The following is a 19,130-nucleotide window of genomic DNA, read 5'->3' on the forward strand; positions in this document are numbered from 1 at the left end:
TACTTTGGTACTTGGCTTCACCATGCTCCCATGAATAAAATTGTTTCTGGCAAGGTCTGGAGTGTGTGGATAAGGTGTGGAGGTCCTGGAAGTTTGGGATGGGATGGCTAATCAAAATAACCTGCTACCTCAGGACCAGGGTTGAAGTGCAAGTTTTAGGGCACAGAGCTCTTCTCCAGTTCATACACCTACCTTCCCCATCACCTGTGTCCATTTTTTAGTTCAGGAGTCTTTACACTTATAAAGTTTCCTTTTATAAATTTTGAGGGTGGAAAACCTGGACCAAAGCCTGGTTGTAAAGAAAAACCTTCTATTGCCACCACCAGCCACTCTCAAGGCAGAACTAAAAAGAAATAATCCAGTATTTCCTCTTTGTCACCAGGGTAGTAGCAGACTCCCATCGCTATAAAAGGCTATGTAGGTTTTGACTAGCTCTTCATGTAGACCCAGCTGACTGCGACCAATCAGGAAAGATCCTGTAAGAAATGTTTATTCTTTCCACTACTATCAACTTGCCATCAGCACGCCCTCAGTAACTGTGTTCCAAATTGGAAGAAGTATGAAATATTCAATACAAATGACATGGCACACGGTCTCACCTCTGTAAACTTGGTTTGAGTGTAAACTTTGGTTGAGTACTAGGATAAAAGTTTAAGTTTTACTTCATTTGTCTCTATTCTACTTCTACTTTCCAGGCTTAGCTCAATACCTCCTCCTCCAAGGCATCTTCATCAGGATCCATCCTTTGTTCCTTGGGGCTTTTGTGGCATTTAGGTGAAGCCCCGTGGCAGCGTCACCATGCCCTGCCCAATGTTTACAGACATTATGTACATGGAGTTACAGGCGGCAGTAGCCTTGGGATCAACAGCTTTGGGATGATAGCAAGATACTTAGCATCTCTGAACTTTGATTTCATCATCTACTGAATGGACTAATAATCTTGACTTTATACAGTTAATCAGAAAAGAAGAGGTGAAGAAATGGTAGTAGTCATAATTATTTGAAGGCAGACATTGCATTGTATTCACTTTCTTCCTAACTGTGCCCAGTTCAGTGCTTTGCACTTAGGAAGAGGTTACTAAATATTTGATATTGTTGAACAAAAGTTGAAACGGCTTATGTACTTTATTGTGTCATACACAATCATTTCCTCAAGCCACATTCAGGTTTTTCACACTTGCTTCCAGTTTTCACACTTGCAGAGCAATTTAATCTCTCTTTCCCCCTCCCTCCTTCTCCCCTCTCTTTTCTTTCCTTCCTTCCTTCTTTTCTTACATCCTTCCTTCCTTCCTTCCTTCCTTCCTTCCTCTAGACTTCAAGTTATAGGCTTATTTTATTTTTTTTAAGTTTATTTATTTATTTTGAGGGGGGGAGAGGCAGAGAGAGGGAGAGCAAGAGAATCCCAAAAAGCTCCACACTGCCAGTGTGGAGCCAACTCGGGGTTCCAACCCACAAACCGTGAGATCATGACCTGAGCCAAAACCAAGAGTCTGCCACTTAACCGACTGAACTACCCAGGCACCCCTCAAGTTGTAAGCTTTTTAAAAATTGAACTACAGGGGTGCCTGGGTGGCTCAGTCGGTTGAGCGCCGACTTCGGCTCAGGTCACGATCTCGCGGTCCGTGAGTTCGAGCCCCGCATCGGGCCCCTGTGCTGACAGCTCAGAGCCCGGAGCCTGTTTCAATTCTGTGTCTCCCTCTCTCTGACCCTCCCCCATTCATGCTCTGTCTCTCTCTGTCTCAAAAATAAATAAAAACGTTAAAAAAAATTTTTAAAAATTGAACTACAATTGACATAGAATATCCTATTAGTTTCAAGTATACCTAATAGTGATTCTATATTTTTATACATTATGAAATGATCCCCATGTTAAGTATAGTTACCATCTGTCACCACACAGAGTGGTTACAAAATTACTGACTATATTTCCTATGCTCTATGTTACATTCCCATCACTTACTTATTTTATAATTGAAAGTTTCTACCTCTTAATCTCCTTCACGTATTTTGGTTGCCCCCCAAACCTCACTCTAGTAACCAACAGTTTCCTGTATCTATGAGTCTGTTACTGTTTTGTTTGTTTGTTCATTTGTTTTGTTTTTTAGATTCTGCATGTAAGTAAAATCACATGGTATTTGTCTTTCTCTGATTGGCTTATTTCACTTAGCATAATACACTCGAGGTCTATCCACGTTGCAAATGGCAAGATTTCATTCATTTTTATAGTTGAGTAATAGGGCTCGTCTTTCTTAAACACAGAAATTCTCTGGATGACGCCAAGGATATGAGAATGGCACTTTAATATATTTGTTAATAAAGCATCATAAATCTTACTTCTTTTTCAGAGATAAAATACCTTTCTAAGATTCTGTGCTTCTTCCCAGAGCTCTGCACGTTTGAATTAGTTGAATTATAGTATAGTGAATTAGAGTCAGGTTTGCTGGTTTAAATTATGGCTTTCCCACTAGTTCACTGTGTCAAATTACTTAACCTTTCTGTGTCTTAGTTTTTGCACCTTAAAAGAGCGTTCATACTAGTAGTATTTATCTTAGAGACTTGAGATGATTGAATGAAAAATAGTACCTGGCACATGGTAGTTGCCATATAAGTATTAGGTATTGTTTTTATTCTTAGAAATAATGTCTCCAAAGTCTCTTTCCTGCTGCATTGAATGTGCTATGAGGCCAAAGATTTCATCGACTTTGTCTGCTGTTAATTGAGTTCCCTGAAAATACCTCCAAATGGGCTTATAGTCTAGCTCTCCCTCTTTTTTTGTCTTAATAATGTTTTTATTTGCACATGCAATTTTTTGAGAAAGAGTTAATATGGCTGACCACCCTTTCTTGAGCTTTTTGGGTTTTATTTTAAAGGTTAAATGAGTTTGGGGGAGTAGATGGTGAGGAAAATATTCCTCCTTCCTTCCTTCTTTCCTTCCTTTTCTTTCTTTCTTTCTTTCTTTCTTTCTTTCTTTCTTTCTCCTTCCATCCTTCCCTCCTTCCTCTCTCCTCCTCCTTCCCTGCTTCCTCTTTCTCTCTCTTTTCTTTTTTACCTTTCTTTCTTTCTCTTTCTTTCTTTCTTTCTTTCTTTCTTTCTTTCTCCTTCCATCCTTCCCTCCTTCCTCTCCCCTCCTCCTTCCCTGCTTCTTCTTTCTCTCTCTTTTCTTTTTTACTTTTCTTTCTTTCTTTCTTTCTTTCTTTCTTTCTTTCTTTCTTTCTTTCTTCTTTTTCTGTTTCCCTCCTTCTCTCATCTCCTCTCCTTCTCTCCTTTTCCAATTCTCTCTCTTTCTTTTTTGATTCTCCAATCTTAGTGATCCAAGGGAAAGGCTAAAAACACTTAGTGCCTTCCAAGAATTCATTTGCAGCAGTCTTTGGTTTAACCTGGGAAAATCCCTAGCTGTCCGGCAGGAAAGTTGTAACTCTTGCCTTTAGGAGGCGCTGTTTGTCAGAGTTATCCTAAACCTGGAAAAGGGAGGGGGAGAGGCCGTCAAGGGAGCTATGACGTGAGCAGGAAGTTAATTATCAAGTTACCCGAACCGGGACATCCAGTTTTCACTTGCATAGGCAGAAAGTCTTGAGTTCTCTTCCCGCGCAAATGGGAGCTTCCCTGGAACGTGGATTACACAGAGAATTTTAATTTCTTAAAAACTTGTTTTCAGGCAATTTCCCCCGGAACCATTTACCTCCAGAGGACAAGCGGAATTTGATCTGAAGGTATGTGATTAGCACCTTTCCCCTGCTGAGGTCTTACACGCTAGCCTTGTTCCTTCCTTCAGTTTTAGAAACTTGCAAAAGCTCTCGTTGTCAGCAATGGCACTGTTTCTGCCGGGATTTATTAGCCATGCCAGGGAAAATGAAGGTTTAAAAAGTCCCAGGAAAGCTCCAACACAGACTTTTACTGGCAGAAATATGCTAGTCCACAAATGGAGACAAAGCCTGTTAGACTCACTAAAGTTATAGATTGGAATCTTCGGGAAACTGCAAGGCAAACGTATGCTACCTTGGAATAGGAAGACATCTCCAAAAAGCCATTCATTTGGTTTCTGGTATCACAGGCTGCTACCAGAAGGAAAGACCCCATGGATGATCACATTAAAAATAACATTTTCTATTTTCTTGCTCTCTCTTTCTAAAAATAAGCTCTATGCCCAATGTGGGGTTTGTTCTCACAGCCCTTAGATGAAGAGTTGCATGCTCTTCTGACTGAACCAGACAGGCACCTCTCTGTTTTCTTTTTCTAACAACAAAAGTAATGTGTGTTTGTTGCAGAAAATCTGAGAAACTCAGAGAGGAGCCTGGAAGAAAAGTTATTTGTAATTATACCACCTAGGTATAACCATTTTTTGTTATCGATATTGTGTTTTGTTATGTTCTTCCTTTAGAAAGTGGTTTCTTGTTTCTAAATAGCTCAGTTTCGAAAAGAGAGTATATACCTTGAGGTCTTATAGTACGAATTATATTACACTGAAAAATTTTATCACTTCATTGCTCCTTTGATTCGAATGGAATTTGGTATAGAAAATACCATATGAACTTTATGAACTAATCCGGTAGAAATATTGATTTAGATTATTTGTGACTTCCTTCACTGATCTGAGCAACTCTTGTTTAAAACCACCCTTTGGAGTCTAGGATTATGGCTTCTCTTTTTTGTGAGATACAAACCTGTCCCATTATGGTTAGCAGTGTTACCTCATCCTTAAATTGGTAGACACTTATGAAATATAAAACCCGAGACTGCTTTATTTCTAAAATGAAAGGCATAAATCTGAGCACTATTTCTGCCATTTGGTGGAAGTGAATTAAGAGCTCTAACAGGGAGAAATTGTGCTTTGTCATTCTCTCTTTTGACTAGCGCCCACCAGGGACATTTTGATTTGGGAGAAAGAAAAGTAGGTTGAGTTCCAAAAAGAGCTCCTTCCAGACCTCCAGAAGGGTTAACATAGAAGTGCTGTGGTTGAAGGTTGGTTTTTTTTGTTTTTTGGTTTTTGTTTTTTTTTTTTTGCCTATTGGTTTTTGAAATAATTTCACAGGAATTTTTATTTTTCAGCACTTCCAGGAAATTCTAATGCCTGACATGGAGGAGGCTGGGGAAGTGGGGTTCTGTGGATCCTTTTTCTCTTATGTGCTGCCCCACCTCTCTGTCTCTTTCAGGCTGGCCATGACATCTCAAGGTCAAAGTTTGAGGTTCCGTTCAGATGATAATTGTCAAGTGAACTTCCGTGAGAAGCTTCTGATTATTGATTCAAACCTGGAGGCCCAAGATGTGGAGGGCTTGAAGTTTCTCTGCCGAGACTGGATCTCCCACAAGAAGCTGGAGAAGTCCAGCTCAGCCTCGGATATTTTTGGTCATCTGTTGGCAGGGGAGCTGCTGAGTGAGGAAGACCCCTTCTTCCTAGCAGAACTCCTCTATATACTCAAACAGAATTCGCTGCTGCGGTACCTCCGCCAAAGCAGAGAGCAAGTGGAGAGTTTGCTGCCCACCCGAAGGAGGGTCTCTCTGTTCAGGTGAGGAGGGGTCTGTGATCAAGACAGGGGGGTTTTTCCATCTAGCTAGTGTTCATTCGGGCCACTGGGCTTTGAAAGGAGGTTGGGATTAAGATCTTTTTCTTATCTACCTCCTTGGATGCTTCCAAACCAGGAGATCTCTCAGCTTCCAGCACTAATGAGATGAAAAGTTGGGAGGTCAGCAAAGCTCTGGGCCTGGTAGTGGCTTCCCTTGGTTTGCTTCTCACCGCCAAATGAAGCCTGCCTCAGCATAGCAGGGCCCGCGCTTTCCTTTTACCCTCTGTACTCCCAGACAGCCCTTCCTCCTGTGAGTCATTGCGGGGATTTGAGAGGAGATAATGCATGCGTGGGGCCAAGTAAGCAAAATGAAAAGGGGGATGTGTCTCTGAGGTAGGGAAGGACACCATTTATGCCATGTCCGGTTTTAAATGTTCATACCCTTTTGTATGAAACCCAGAAGGGTAAAATATAGACGTTTTACACAAGGGGTGAAATATAGGGATTAGGTCTATAATGGGTCAGACCTTAGATAACACTATTTTTTTTATTTAATTAAATTTTTTAATTGAGATATAATTGACCTATAACATTGTAATAGTTTTAGGTGTACCACATAATGATGGGATATATTTATATATTGTGAAATGATCACCACAGTAAGTTTGACATCCATCACCACACATAGTTACAAAGTTTTTTTGCTTGTGGTGAGAACTTTTAGACTCTTCTTTTTTAGCAACTTTTAAATATGTAACACAGTACAGTGACCCTTGAACAATGTGGGGGTTAAGGTGCTGATCCCCACACAGCCAAAAATCCAGCAAAACTTTTGAGTCCCCTCCAATTTCACTACTACTGTTGACCAGAAGCCCCATAGATAACATAAACAGTTAACACATATTGTGTATGTCACATGTATTATATATTGCATTCTTAAAATAGAATAAGCTAGAGTAAAGGAAATGTTATTAAGAAAATCATAAGGAAGAGTAAATACATCTATAGTACTGTACTGTATTTGTCCAAGTTCAAGTGGACCCATGCAGTTAAAACCTGTGTTGTTCAAGGGTCACCTGTGTTGTTTAACTGTAGTCACCATGTTGTACAATACATCACCAGGACTTAGTCAATACGGTTTTTAATTGTCCACTGACGTATCTACATTAGAGAACTTCCCAAGGAAGAGTTGAAGTGTTATTTTATGGCTGGGGTGACTAGAATCCTTCAGGTCTCCCTCCTTGAAGTGGCTCCCAGAATCTGAGCTATACTTGAGTCAGTGAGGGAATTCTGGAAGTCATTATTTCCACTCCGCTGGTTAAGATCTCCAGCATACAGAGGTGTTAGTGTGTGAATGGAATGTTCAGCTTTTCTGGTGGTCAGTTACATGACTCTCCAGAAGCTGGGATAGTTTCCTTTTTTTTCAACAGTGGACTTTCTATAGAATGGTATCAAGTCCTCTCTGACGAGGGCCTATAGAGTAAGCCTGAATTCCTAGAATGCGGTCAGGAGATGGGAAGGCATGCCAACATTGAGTTTTACATCTTCCTAGTGGGATGGAAAGTAGCACTGGACTTGGAATCAGAAGGACTGCCTCTACTGCTTATTATGTTATCTTTATGTAATAGGCCACTTAAAGCTTAGAGTTTTAGTTTTGAATCTATACACTGGGATTTGAAATTATCTGCTCACAGGGTGTGATCATTCAAATGAGAGAAAATGTATATAAAAAAGCACTCAATTTACTGTGCTGTCCTTTGCAAGTGTGAGGCTTTACTTGTCTCTCTGGATGTATGTCTTAGAAACCTGCTGTACGAACTGTCAGAGGGAATCGGCTCAGAGAACTTAAAGGACATGGTCTTCCTTATGAGGGAATCGATTCCCAAAATCCAGATGGTAAGTGGGTCATAAAGAGTGGGGTATTTGTCAGCACTGCCTTTTAAAAAAAATGTTTATTTATTTTTGAGAGAGAGAGAGAGAGATTGTGAATAGGAGAAGGTCAGAGAGAGAGAGAGGAAGACTGAGAATCCCAAGCAGGTTCCATGCTGTCAGCACAGAGCCTGAGTTGGGGATTGAACTCAACAAACTTTGAGATCATGGCCTGAGCCAAAATCAAAAGTCAGACGCTTTCCTGACAGACCCATCCATGTGCCCCTGTGAGCACTGCCTTAATCAGTGTTGGGAATATGCTGGAAAGGGTCTTCAAGAAGGGTTTATATTTGTAGGAGATGATACCATACAGTGCTTAGGAACATTGACTTTGGTGTTGGATGGGCCTGGATTCTAGTCCTGGTTCTGTGACTAATGCCTCGATGTGGGGCAAGTGATTGAACCTTTCTGAGTCTCCATTTTCTCATGTGTCATATTGTAGACAATTACACTACTTCCTTCCAGGACTGTTGGGAGAATTGGATGAAATAATGTGGGTAAAACTTTAGGGGCCTGTATTTGGCACATAGTAATCAGGTAGTAAATTGTTAACTTCTATTGGCACCCACTGTGTTTTACCATATAGAAATGTGTCGGGCACAGTAAGGAAATGAGGAGGTGGGTGGGTGGGGTAGGTCAAATGAGGACTATGTAAGGAATTCATTAAATATATTTCCTGGTGTTAGACCTGTAGACCCGAACAGGTTCATTTTGTTTAGGCTACAGTTTTTTAAGATCTTTTTTTTCCCTCTTTCATACCCCTCAGGGATTTTACCCTCTGTGTCTTTTGATTAGTCACTTATGGAGGCTTCCTCCTGTCTTCTAAAAGTTGGGTGTGGGTTCCTTGGAGTTGGTGACCAAGTCTTACTCATTGTTATAGCTCCGGAACCTTGTAGAATCTGTTACAAAATGGTGCTCTGAATGAAAGCATGAATGAATGGGATGATACAATCTTTCCCTTCTCTTTCTGAGAAAATGGCCTGGACCCTTGCTTTTATGTGATTTTATGATGAATGACTGGAGAGATTAGCAGGACGAACTAAGCCACCCTAATGGGGTTGTGCAAAGATACACTAATAACATTCTTATACTTGTTGCCCCTTGTCACAATCTACTAATTTTTTCCCTTAGATACTCTCTGGAAGTTCTGATATCTTTCTTTCTTTCTTTTTTTTTTTTTTACACTTTTTTCTTTTATCTTTTTATTCTTAAAAAAAACCCCAACAAAACACAAGTGTAGAAAAATGAATAAAATACACATACAGACTAAAGAATTGTTATAAGGCTAATCCTCTTGAAACCACTACCCAGGTCAAGAATTTGAATTTTGCCAGCTGTTCTAGAAACCCCTCCACTTGTCCCATTCCAATCACAGCCCCTTACTTACCACCCGCTAGAAGAAACCACTGTTTTGGCTTTTATGGTAACAATGTTCTTATGTGTCTTTACGACTTTATCATTTACCTGTGCATCCCTAGATGTCAAGTTTAGTCTTGGCCAGTTTATTTCTTTTGAGTGTCTTTTAATCTGTAGGTTAAACCATCTTCCCCCCAATCCCTTTCTTTTTCTTAAAATGTGTCTGTTGAAGAACCCCAGGACACCTGGCCAGTAGAATTTCCCTCAGTCTGAGTTTTGCTGATTGCGTGTGCTTGGTACAGTTCAATGTGCTCCTCTTTCCCCTGTGTTTCCTGCAAATCGGCAGCTGGATTCAGAGTGTGAATGTCTCCACATTGATTTCCTGTAGTTTGAAAGTGCTCCAGATTATTCTGATAATATTTTCTCCTAGCTTGGAACATCCTCTTGTGATTTCTCTAGTGTCTGGGTTTATAAATAAAATGAACCCACTCTCTGTGGTTACACTTCTCTCTGCGTCATGGACAGAAGTCCATACTCCCCACAGCAGGATGAGGGATGAGGAGATGGGCAGGAATCCCTGATATGCTCCACACCAAGCCGTGATTTTCTACTAGGAAAAACTGGGGGATGTATTTCTTCCTGTACTTCCTCATGGGTCTTAGACCTTAGCTTGCAGCCATCTGTGGTTGGTTGCCAGAAGTATTCCAAACATTTTGCCCCCTGCTAAATTAGCTTTTAAGTCATTTAAGGCCCATGGTCAGGCAGCCAAATGATTTTATGCTTTTCTCATTCAGTACAGGAGTAAAGGGAGAAATCACTGTATTTCGCTGTGGCATAGAACTATGGAAATACCCGGTCAGATTCAGGAAAAGCACACTTCCTTCTTGGGTTCCAAATGATCTCAGCTTTATTTCGAAGGAGATCTATTTTGTCATGTGAGAATTGTGGGTGAGTTATATACCTGAGATAATCCAGGTTGATCTCAACTGGACTTTGAGATCAGGCTAGCCTTCTGAAGTATGTAAAGGACAGTCTCTAAGCAGCTAGATGAGTTTCTATATGGGGGCTTAATAAGACTCCATTATCTGCAGTTGCAATTGCAAAGACTTTTGTTACTGAAATAAATTATTTAGCAGCTGGGTGGGGAGGGCCTGAACTTCCCTCAGTCAAAAAGGAAATGTTCTAAATTCACACAGTCTCTCCAGAGTTAGAGAAATGACCTTTGTAGGGTGTTCTAGGGCTCCTTTTTGATAACTTTCTACAGGTTCATAGCAGAATAGCTGTCTTTACACATGCTGAAAGACTCAAACAACAGTCCGGAAATCCGTTCTCAGAGTAGCAATCAACTTAGGACGTTGGATGTAAAGGAAACCACACCCAAATCTACTAGCTTAGCAAAGGAGCACAACAAAAGAGTTTCAGACACTTCCTGCTAGTATTAACCAGAGTGGTGTTCTTAAAGTACAGACTCCATTTAAATTGCGTGGTGTGTGTGTGTGTGTGTGTGCGCGTATAGAAGGTGTCATTTACCAAACATCCAATGAACTTTCCACGAAGTTATAATGAATTTCTATCATTGCTTCTGGAATCGTGTCTTAGTCCCTTTTCTTCACCCTTAGTAGGATGCTGTCAAAAATGGGGTTTTGGGGTGCCTGTGTGGCTCAGTCGGTTAAGCATCCAACTTCAGCTTGGGTCATGATCTCACAGTTCATGAGTTTAAGTCCACATTGGGCTCCAAACTGATGTTGCGGAGCCTGCATGGGATTCCCTCTCCCTCTCTCTCTGCCCCTTCTGTGCTCTCTCTCTCTTAAAAAGAGGTAAACTTAAAAAAAAAGAAAGTTTAAAAAAATGGGGTTTCTGTTTTGAGGTTCAGAGAGAGCTCATCTGCCTGTGACCTACCACAGACCCTTGTGTGGTAGATTCCCTCTGACCCCTTTGCCCAGCTGATCAGCTCTGGATGAATCTTCCTGCACATGCTCCTCTCTCCTGCTTTATTCCTGGGCCAAGCTATTGGTGTGCTAGGGCTGCACGTGGGGGCACACACACTTCTTTTATTTATTTATTTGTTTTTGAGAGAGAGGGTGCAAGTGAGCAAGGGGCAGAGAGGGAGAGAGAGATAATCCCAAGCAGGCTCCACACTGTCAGTGCAGAGCCTGGTATAGGGCTCGAACTCATGAACTGTGAGATTATGACCTGAGCTGAAATCAAGAGTCAGATGCTTAACTGACTGAGCCACCCAGGAGCCCTGTCTCTGGAATGTCTTAAAAAATTATAATCTCTCTTTGATCAGATGAGAACAGAAATCAAGTAATCAATTCTGTTCTTTTCCTTGGTTGTTGACATCTTGAGTGCCTTATTTGAAAACACACACACACATACACACACACTCAGTAACCCTTCCTCATCCTTCTGTTATTGCTCTTTCTCCCTCCCTCCCTCTACTGCCAAGCTTCTTTAAAGAATAGTTTGTATGCGCTCTTTCTCCACTAAGTCAACTCTGGGTCACATATCAATGCATTTCAATATGACTTCAACTTCATCACTCCAATGAAACTGCTCGTACTGAAGCCAACATGAACCTCCTCATAACCAGATTTGTAGTTTCACATCACTTTTCCCATGTGGTTTTCTTTGCCTGGAATGTCCTTTTCCACGCTGGCAGTGAAGACATAGTCATCCTTCAAGAATCCCCTCCCAGTGGTGCCTGGGTGGCTCAGTCATTTAAGCATGTAACTTTGGCTCAGGTCCTGATCTCACAGTTTGTGAGTTTGAGCCCCGCATTGGGCTCTGAGCTGAGAGCTCAGTGCCTGGAGCCTGCTTCAGATTCTGTGTCTCCCCTTCTCTCTGCCCCTTCCCTGCTCATGCTCTATCTCTCTCTCTCAAAAATAAACATAAAAAAAAATAAATGAAAAAAAAGAGTTCTCTCCCATGTGCAGCTTTTGTGAAGCCTGCTATGTGGAATAGACGAATGATGAATAAATGAGTGATACCACCATTTTAAGTCATCTTTTTCACCCATTCCCAATTGATCTCCACAACTCACCAAATTCTATTTCAGAAATGTTTCTCAGGTCCAGTACCTCTTGCCAATATTTTCTCTCTAATCCACTTCCTTCTCCAACCTATTTCAAAACTTCTGCTAAAAATAAATGTATTCATGTTACTGTCCTCCTTAAAAACTACTTCTGCCACTCCTTGACGCGTGGGACACTTGGCCCAAACTCCTCATATACTGTATGTTCCTGCGTGGTCTGATACCAGCCCGCAGTTCTAGCCATGATCTAGCTCTCGCTCAGTGTTTGCACTCAAGCTTCCTTCTCAGTGTTCCTGAACACACTGTCCCTTTTTAACCGTTCAACTGTTCCATATATCTGGAGACTTCTCCCAGTTCCCACTCTGCTGATGCTTCATGTATGCAGTGGGATAGTGTCCAGAGGTTCCTTTCTAAGCAGCTATTCTTTTCTGTGGGTTCTAATGTAATTTTGTCCCTGTATATTTTTTCATAACCAGCTTAATACATTGAGAAGCCTTATTTACTGAAAAGAATATGATACCTTCCACCCCACATGTATTTCAATATTAAAATAATACTAGCTGATTTGTGTTTTTTTCCCAGCAGTATTTAAGAAATTTTTTTTTTCTTTTCAAATACCAAATATTTGCCTCTTGTTTCTTTGGTGCTTCTGTTTTGCTGCTGCCCTAATCTAATTATATCATTTACAGCTGTAAGTGACAGGCAGTCTAGTTCAATGGTTAGTTAATAAGAGAGACTTTGACATCAGACTGCCAGGTACAGATACCAGCTCTGCCACTTATTGGCTCTGTGACCTTGGACAAGTGATTGAACCTCAGTTATTTCATCTTTAAAATGTGGATTATAATAGGATCTAGCCTCATTGGCTTGTTTTTGAGGTTAATGTACAGCAAGCACTGCCTGGTATGTAGTGAGTTACATATATTTGGTATTTGGTATTAATATAGATTGTATATTTTACTTGGTAATCCACCTTCCCCCATATGATTGAACCCCTCAGGGGCAAACACTCTGCCTTATTCATCATTGCAAAATCTAGTGACTAGAGGCCATGCAGGTAATGTTTAAAGAATGAATGGATCCTCAGAGGGCAAGTAAATGTGACTCCATTGATTCTCTTGCAGACCTCTCTAAGTTTCCTGGCATATCTGGAGAAACAAGCTCTAATAGATGAAGATAATCTGATGTTACTGGAGGATCTCTGCAGAAAAGTTGTACCTAACCTTATGAGAAAGATAGAAAAATATAAGAGAGAGAAAGGTAACTAGCTTACTTACACTTGCTTCTTTGCACAAGACCATGGGAATTCTTAAACTAACTGGTCATTAATGATGTTTACTCATCACTCTGATGATATTGTCTTAGAAAAGCCAGAACTCTCTCCCCATCTGCTCATTTAAGACATATTTATTGAATGCGAACTCTGTACTAGGCAGAGTTTTAGAAGTTGGAGACACAGTAGTGTATACAGCAAAGCTTCTGCTGTCTTGGATCTTATATTCTAATGAAGAAAAGGTTTAGGTAAATGTCTTTTTCTCATTCATCCGTGGGGCGAGAGTAGAGAAAATAATTTTGAATGAAATAACAAAAAAGAAGGAGGCAGAATAGCATAAGGATGAAGAATGAGGTCTGTGGAGTCAGATTGCCAGGACTCCACTTATTAATGATTCAGTGGTTCTTTTATTAGCCTTTCTGTGTTTCACTTTCCCCATCTGTAAACTGGGGATAATAATACTATCTACCTCATGAGTGTTTTGAGAACTGAATGAAGTAATTCCTGTAAAATGCATGTCTGGCATAGCGTAAAACATGTTGCTATGAATATGTTTGTCAGAAAGTCATGAAAACGTTCATATTCTCAGAAATTACTAACAGAGAAGAATTTTATTTCCTTGTTTTTTTCTTTAATCCTGTCTTGTAAAGGTTGTATTGCTGTCGTATTATATGGAGGTAATAGCACAGCGTGGAAGTCAAAGCTGGTTGGTAAATATTTGTGTTTTTCCAGGTCTGTTTCTCCAGTGTTAAACAAGAGCTGAAATAAAAATGCATGAGTAGCTTTAATGCCACACCCATATTTTAGTTCAGTGAGTTAATCTGGTGTGCAAATGTCTTTGGTTGAAAACGAAACTAGCTAAAAGGAAACTTCTAAGAATTCTGTAAATACGCAATGAGTTGAGAGACAAAATATACTGTTGTTAAATTGATAAAATCTCAAACAATAATAAGGCAATGAATAAATGTATAATTTAAGTAAAAGTTATGAAAAATAAAAATGATTCTTCTAACCAAAGTTATCAAGTGAGAAATAAAAAGCAGAGAGTTGATATCAAAAATACATTTGGAATCATTACTGAATTCTGAATGCAGAGATTTTTTTAAAATTACATTGCCATTTTCCTGTAGCTAGTACCCCACACAAAATGAGCAGGGTAGGTGGTCAAATTATTTTTGATATTTGAACTCTGGAGAAGGCACTCTAGTGTTTATGTAGTAAATGCCTCAGTGAATCTTGAACCCTGAGCTTTATATCAGAAGAAGAATTCTAATTTTGACTTTTCTTTTCTACAACCTACCTGCTGTGTGATCTCTTTTGGGTGTCAAAATAAAAAAAAAGTTTTCCTCTACTATTATCACACCAACACTTCTGGAACACTTCTGACCTAGATGGGTAGGATTTTTTTATACCAACCAATTCTCTAATTCTCTGTAGACACCAACTTGGTGTCCTATGATTTAATTCAATTCTGACACTAACCAGAGTTAGTACACACCTTAACTAAATTAGGCTAAAGGCTCAGTGCCCTAAGACTGCCCCCTATTTCTGATGCCAGTCACAAGTTAGCGAGTCCCCAGAATACTCACGGCTTGTATCCAACTTGGCTACAAACTGATGGTTCCCATGAGCCCCTCCTCAGGTTCAGTAATTGGCTAGAAAAGCTCACAGAACTCAGGAAAACAGTTTACTAGATTACTTATATATTATAAAAATATTTGACTCAGGAACAGCCAAGTGTAGGAGGAAACGGATAGGGCAAGGTATGGGGGAAGGGAGATAAAGCTTCCAGGCCCTCTCCAGGCAACTCACTCTCTCAGCATCTCCACGTATTTGCCAACCTGGAAGCTCTCCAAGCTCCTTCAGTTAGAGATTTTTATGGAGGCTTCATATGTAGGCATGGTTGATTGAATCATTGGCCGTTATGATTTATTCAACCTCTAGGCCTTCTCCCTTTCTCAGAGGTCTGAGTGTGGGGTTGAAAGTTCTAACCCTTTGACCACTGGCAAGTAGCCCCCCTCTAGAGGCTGTCCAGGAGCCCCCAATCACCAGTCATCTTATTAGCATCTTATAGCAAAAGATGCTTAGCACTTCAGAGATTCCAAGGGTTTTAGGAGCTGCGTGCCAGGAAAAGGAGGGCAGAGACCAAATACATATTTATTATTATATCATAAATATCAATTAATATTTCAGTGTTGACTTTCTGTAGCCCTAAGAGTTTGGGCTTAATTCTGCCATTTAGGATTAAGGACTAAAGGACTGAAAAAATAGTAGGTATGCAGATTTTAGACTTTTCTGTAAATGAATGTGATCCAAAGGCAAAGTCCACTTTTTAAAAATGTTTATTCATTTTTTGAGAGAGAGAGAGAGAGAGAGAGAGAGAGAGAGCGTGAGTGGGGGAGGGGCAGAGAGAGAGAGAGGGAGAAACAGAATCTGAAGCAGGCTTCATGCTCTGAGCTGTCAGCACAGAGCCCAATGCAGGGCTTGAACTCATGAACACGAGATCATGACCTGGCCAAAATCGGACATTGAACTGACTGAGCTACCCAGACGCCCACGTCAAAGTCCATTGTATCTGATTAGAACACAAGCTCTATTTAAGGACTGCCTGGATACTTTTCTAAGTTTTCTTGAGTCTTGGTGTTTGCTTTAGTATTTTAAATTTCTTATTAAAAGTAATGTATCATAATTATAATAAAATTAAATAAAAATTCAAATAATGACAATAGAGTTTATCTACTGCTGGCCAGTCCCCAGACCTAATCACTGGAGTATATTTTTGTAGCCTTTCTTCTATATGGAGACAGTTTGTGAGTGTGTGTGTGTGTGTGTGTGTAGATAGATAAATACATATATATTTAAATAAAATCATGCTAATCATATATAACTTTCTTTATTCCCACCTAATATAGCTGATATTTTCCTATGAACATAATACAGACATAGCTCATTCTTAGTAATGGTTCCATAGAAATAACTTTATATACATAACATGTTTATTATTAAAAAAAACCCATATTTATTTAATTACCACTTTTGAGTGTTTTTTCTTGATTTTTTTCTTTTCCTCCCTTCCTTTTTTTCTTCTTTATCTTTTTTACTATGGTCTTAGTTCTGCTTTTATTTTTTGAGGTAATGCCTTTGTTATCTCTTGGCCATTATCTGACACATTAAGTACCATACATTCTGAAATAGCATTTAGTACAGTATATGGTAATTTTAAGGAACTAGTAACATTATAAAAAGAATAAAAACACAAACATAATAAGAAATGAAATATAATAATACAAGGAATGAAAATACAATGATAAAGAAAAACAATTTATAAATTCACATTTTTTTTCCTAGGTATATATGTAGGCCTCTTTAAGTAAATGGCACTACAAATCTACAGGTCCCTATAAAATAATATCTTGTGATGATTGGTTACCTTGGATTACTACTAGTCAGAAGATGATTTTTGTTTTACTGTCTGTGATTCTATTTCCAGCCTCCCAGGTAGTGACACCTCCTGTTGACCAGGAAACTGAGTCATTGCATAAAGGAGAGGAAGAACTATTTTCTCGTTCAGATGTTAACCAATTCTTTGGAGCCTTACAGGTAGGTTCAATGATGTGTTGGCAAATGTTTAATGACCAGCTCTACTCTCCACCCTCAATTCCCTATTCCAAAAAGAAAGAACAAAAAAGAGAGAGAGGAGAGAGACTCTGATTTGTAGTGTTTGGGGTAAGTGTTCCCATTATGGCTGATTTCAGGTTTTTGCAGAATTTCTGAAAATCTGACAAATGGCTCTCACTAGCTGGTTTGAGTTGACTCCAGTACACCACTGGATTGCTTTGAAATGGATTGTTTTATCTGTGCAATTTGATCAAGGCCAGCTTCCTGAATGTACAGCCTGTGCAGTCCCACATTGCCCATGCTTTTCTAATGCTCAGCTGTCACTGTTTTAAAATTCTTAATAATGAGAGCTCCTGGGTGGCTCAGTCATTTGAGCATCTGACTCTTGATTCCAGCTCAGGTCATGATCCCAGAGTCTTGGGATAGAAGCCCCATATCGGGCTCCTTGCTGAGCGTGGAGCCTGCTTGGGATTCTCTCTCTCTCTCTCTCTCTCTCTCTCTCTCTCTCTCTCTCTCTCCTTCTCTCTTTGCCCCTCACATCTGCTCTCTCTTTCCATAAAATAAAAAAAAAATTTAAACATTTCTTTATGTATGAACAAAGGGCCTCACATTTTATCTTGCATGGAGCCCTACAAATTATGTAGCCTGTCCTTTCCAGAGAACAAGAACTGGGTTCCTTTAGTGCCCAGCAATAGAAGGGTGGATAGAGGGAAAACATTGGGAAATTTGCAATCTGTTTCATTTTCTTTTTTTTTCCTTTTTTTCTCCTCCTCCTCCTCTTTCTCCTCCTCCCCTTCCTCCCTCCCCTCCTCCTCCTCCTCCTCCTCCTTCTTCTTCTTCTTCTTCTTCTTCTTCTTCTTCTTCTTCGTGCTGAAACCTAGGAGCAGTGTGTTTCTTATAACATGATCATGATCCTTGGAAGACACATATGACATTCTTCCCTGGAATTAATGTTTCTTACCAGCTGACTTGGGCAGTTTTATTTTGCTAACATCTATCAGTATCAATGCAGTTATCTTGGCCTTGGAACTTTTTTTAATTGTGATAAAAGACAACATAAAATTTACTATCTTCATCATTTTTAAGTGTACAGTTCAGTTCTGTTAAGTACATTTATATTGTTGTATAACCAATCTCCAGAACTCTTTTTATCTTGCAAAACTCAAACTCAATATCTATTAAACAGTAACTCCCCATTCCTCCCTCCCACCAGCCCCTGGCAAACACCATTCTACTTTCTATCTTTGTGAATTTGACTACTCTAGGTACCTCATATAAGTGGATTCATATAGTATTTGTTTTTTGTGACTGGCTTATTTCACTTTATATAATGTCCTCAAGGTTCAACCATGTCAGAATTTTCTTCCTTTTGAAAGCTGAATAATATTTCATTGTGTGTATGTACCATATTTTGTTTATCCATTCATAAATGAATGCACATATGTTTGATGGACATATGGATTGTGTCCACCTTTTGGCTATTGTGAATTAATACTGCTATGAACATGGGTATACAAATATCTCTTTGAAATCATGGTTTCAGTTCCTGTATTTACCCAGAAGATCATGCTTTCAGTTCTGGGTATTTACCCAGAAGGGGAAATGCTGGATCATATGGTAATTCTGTATTTCATTTATTGAGGAACCTTCCTACTGTTTTCCATGACAGCTGTATCATTTTTCATTTCCACCAATAAAGCATAAGGGTTCCAATTTTTCCACAACCTTGCTAACACTTTTTATTTTCTCGTTTTTTGATAGTAGTCATCCTAATGGGTATGAGGTGGTATCTCATTGTAGTTTTGATTTTCATTTCCCTAATGATTACTGATGTTGAGCATCTTTACATGTGCTTGTTAGCGATTTGTGTTATCCTTCTTGGAGAAATGTCTATTCAAGTCCTTTTGCCCATTTTTTAATTGGATTGTTTGTGGAAGTTTTATTTTTTATTCTTAAAAATTCATTCATAGCTTCTTTACTACTTTCATGGTTTCATATTTTTACAGTTACAATTTTTTATTTTTAAATTTGGAAATAATTTCAATCTTATGGAAAAGTTGACAGAATGCGAGTAATACTAAGAACACTGTGTACTATTTTACCAGATTCACTTACCTGTTGTTGACTTTTACACCATTTGTGTTAGCCTTTGCTTTCTTTCTCTGTCTTTATCTACCTACCTATCTATTTACCTATATATCATCTATCTATTTAAACACACATAATTTTTTTCCAAACTTTTTGAGAGTAGCTTGCACACATCATGACTCTTTACCCCTGAATATTTACTATGTATTTCCTAAGAATAAGGATATTCTTTTAAAACTATAGTACAGTTATTGATGCCAGTAAAGTTTACTTAATACAATACTTTCACCAAATTGAAGTTCCACATTTCAGTTTTTTCTGTTGATCAAAT

At 39.3% G+C, this 19,130-nt stretch overlaps 2 protein-coding genes across 2 annotated transcripts in view; both read left to right on the top strand.

Annotated features, from left to right (window-relative positions):
* The window catches only part of CFLAR (CASP8 and FADD like apoptosis regulator), a 105,559-nt gene extending 101,872 nt beyond the window's left edge, over positions 1-3,687 (top strand). The window contains exon 12 of the transcript XR_006205648.1: positions 3,656-3,687. The gene's annotated coding sequence lies outside the window, so the exon portion shown is untranslated. The remainder of the gene's footprint in view (positions 1-3,655) is intronic.
* The window catches only part of CASP10 (caspase 10), a 36,199-nt gene that overhangs the window by 2,816 nt on the left and 14,253 nt on the right, over positions 1-19,130 (top strand). Inside the window, exons 2-6 of the mRNA XM_042949694.1 lie at positions 3,656-3,710; positions 5,151-5,504; positions 7,304-7,397; positions 12,945-13,080; positions 16,584-16,693. Of these exons, the coding sequence (XP_042805628.1) occupies positions 5,158-5,504; positions 7,304-7,397; positions 12,945-13,080; positions 16,584-16,693 (687 nt within the window). The 5' untranslated portion in view covers positions 3,656-3,710; positions 5,151-5,157. The remainder of the gene's footprint in view (positions 1-3,655; positions 3,711-5,150; positions 5,505-7,303; positions 7,398-12,944; positions 13,081-16,583; positions 16,694-19,130) is intronic.

The sequence above is a fragment of the Panthera leo genome, chromosome C1 (assembly GCF_018350215.1).
Source record: "Panthera leo isolate Ple1 chromosome C1, P.leo_Ple1_pat1.1, whole genome shotgun sequence".
Lineage (NCBI taxonomy): Eukaryota > Metazoa > Chordata > Mammalia > Carnivora > Felidae > Panthera > Panthera leo.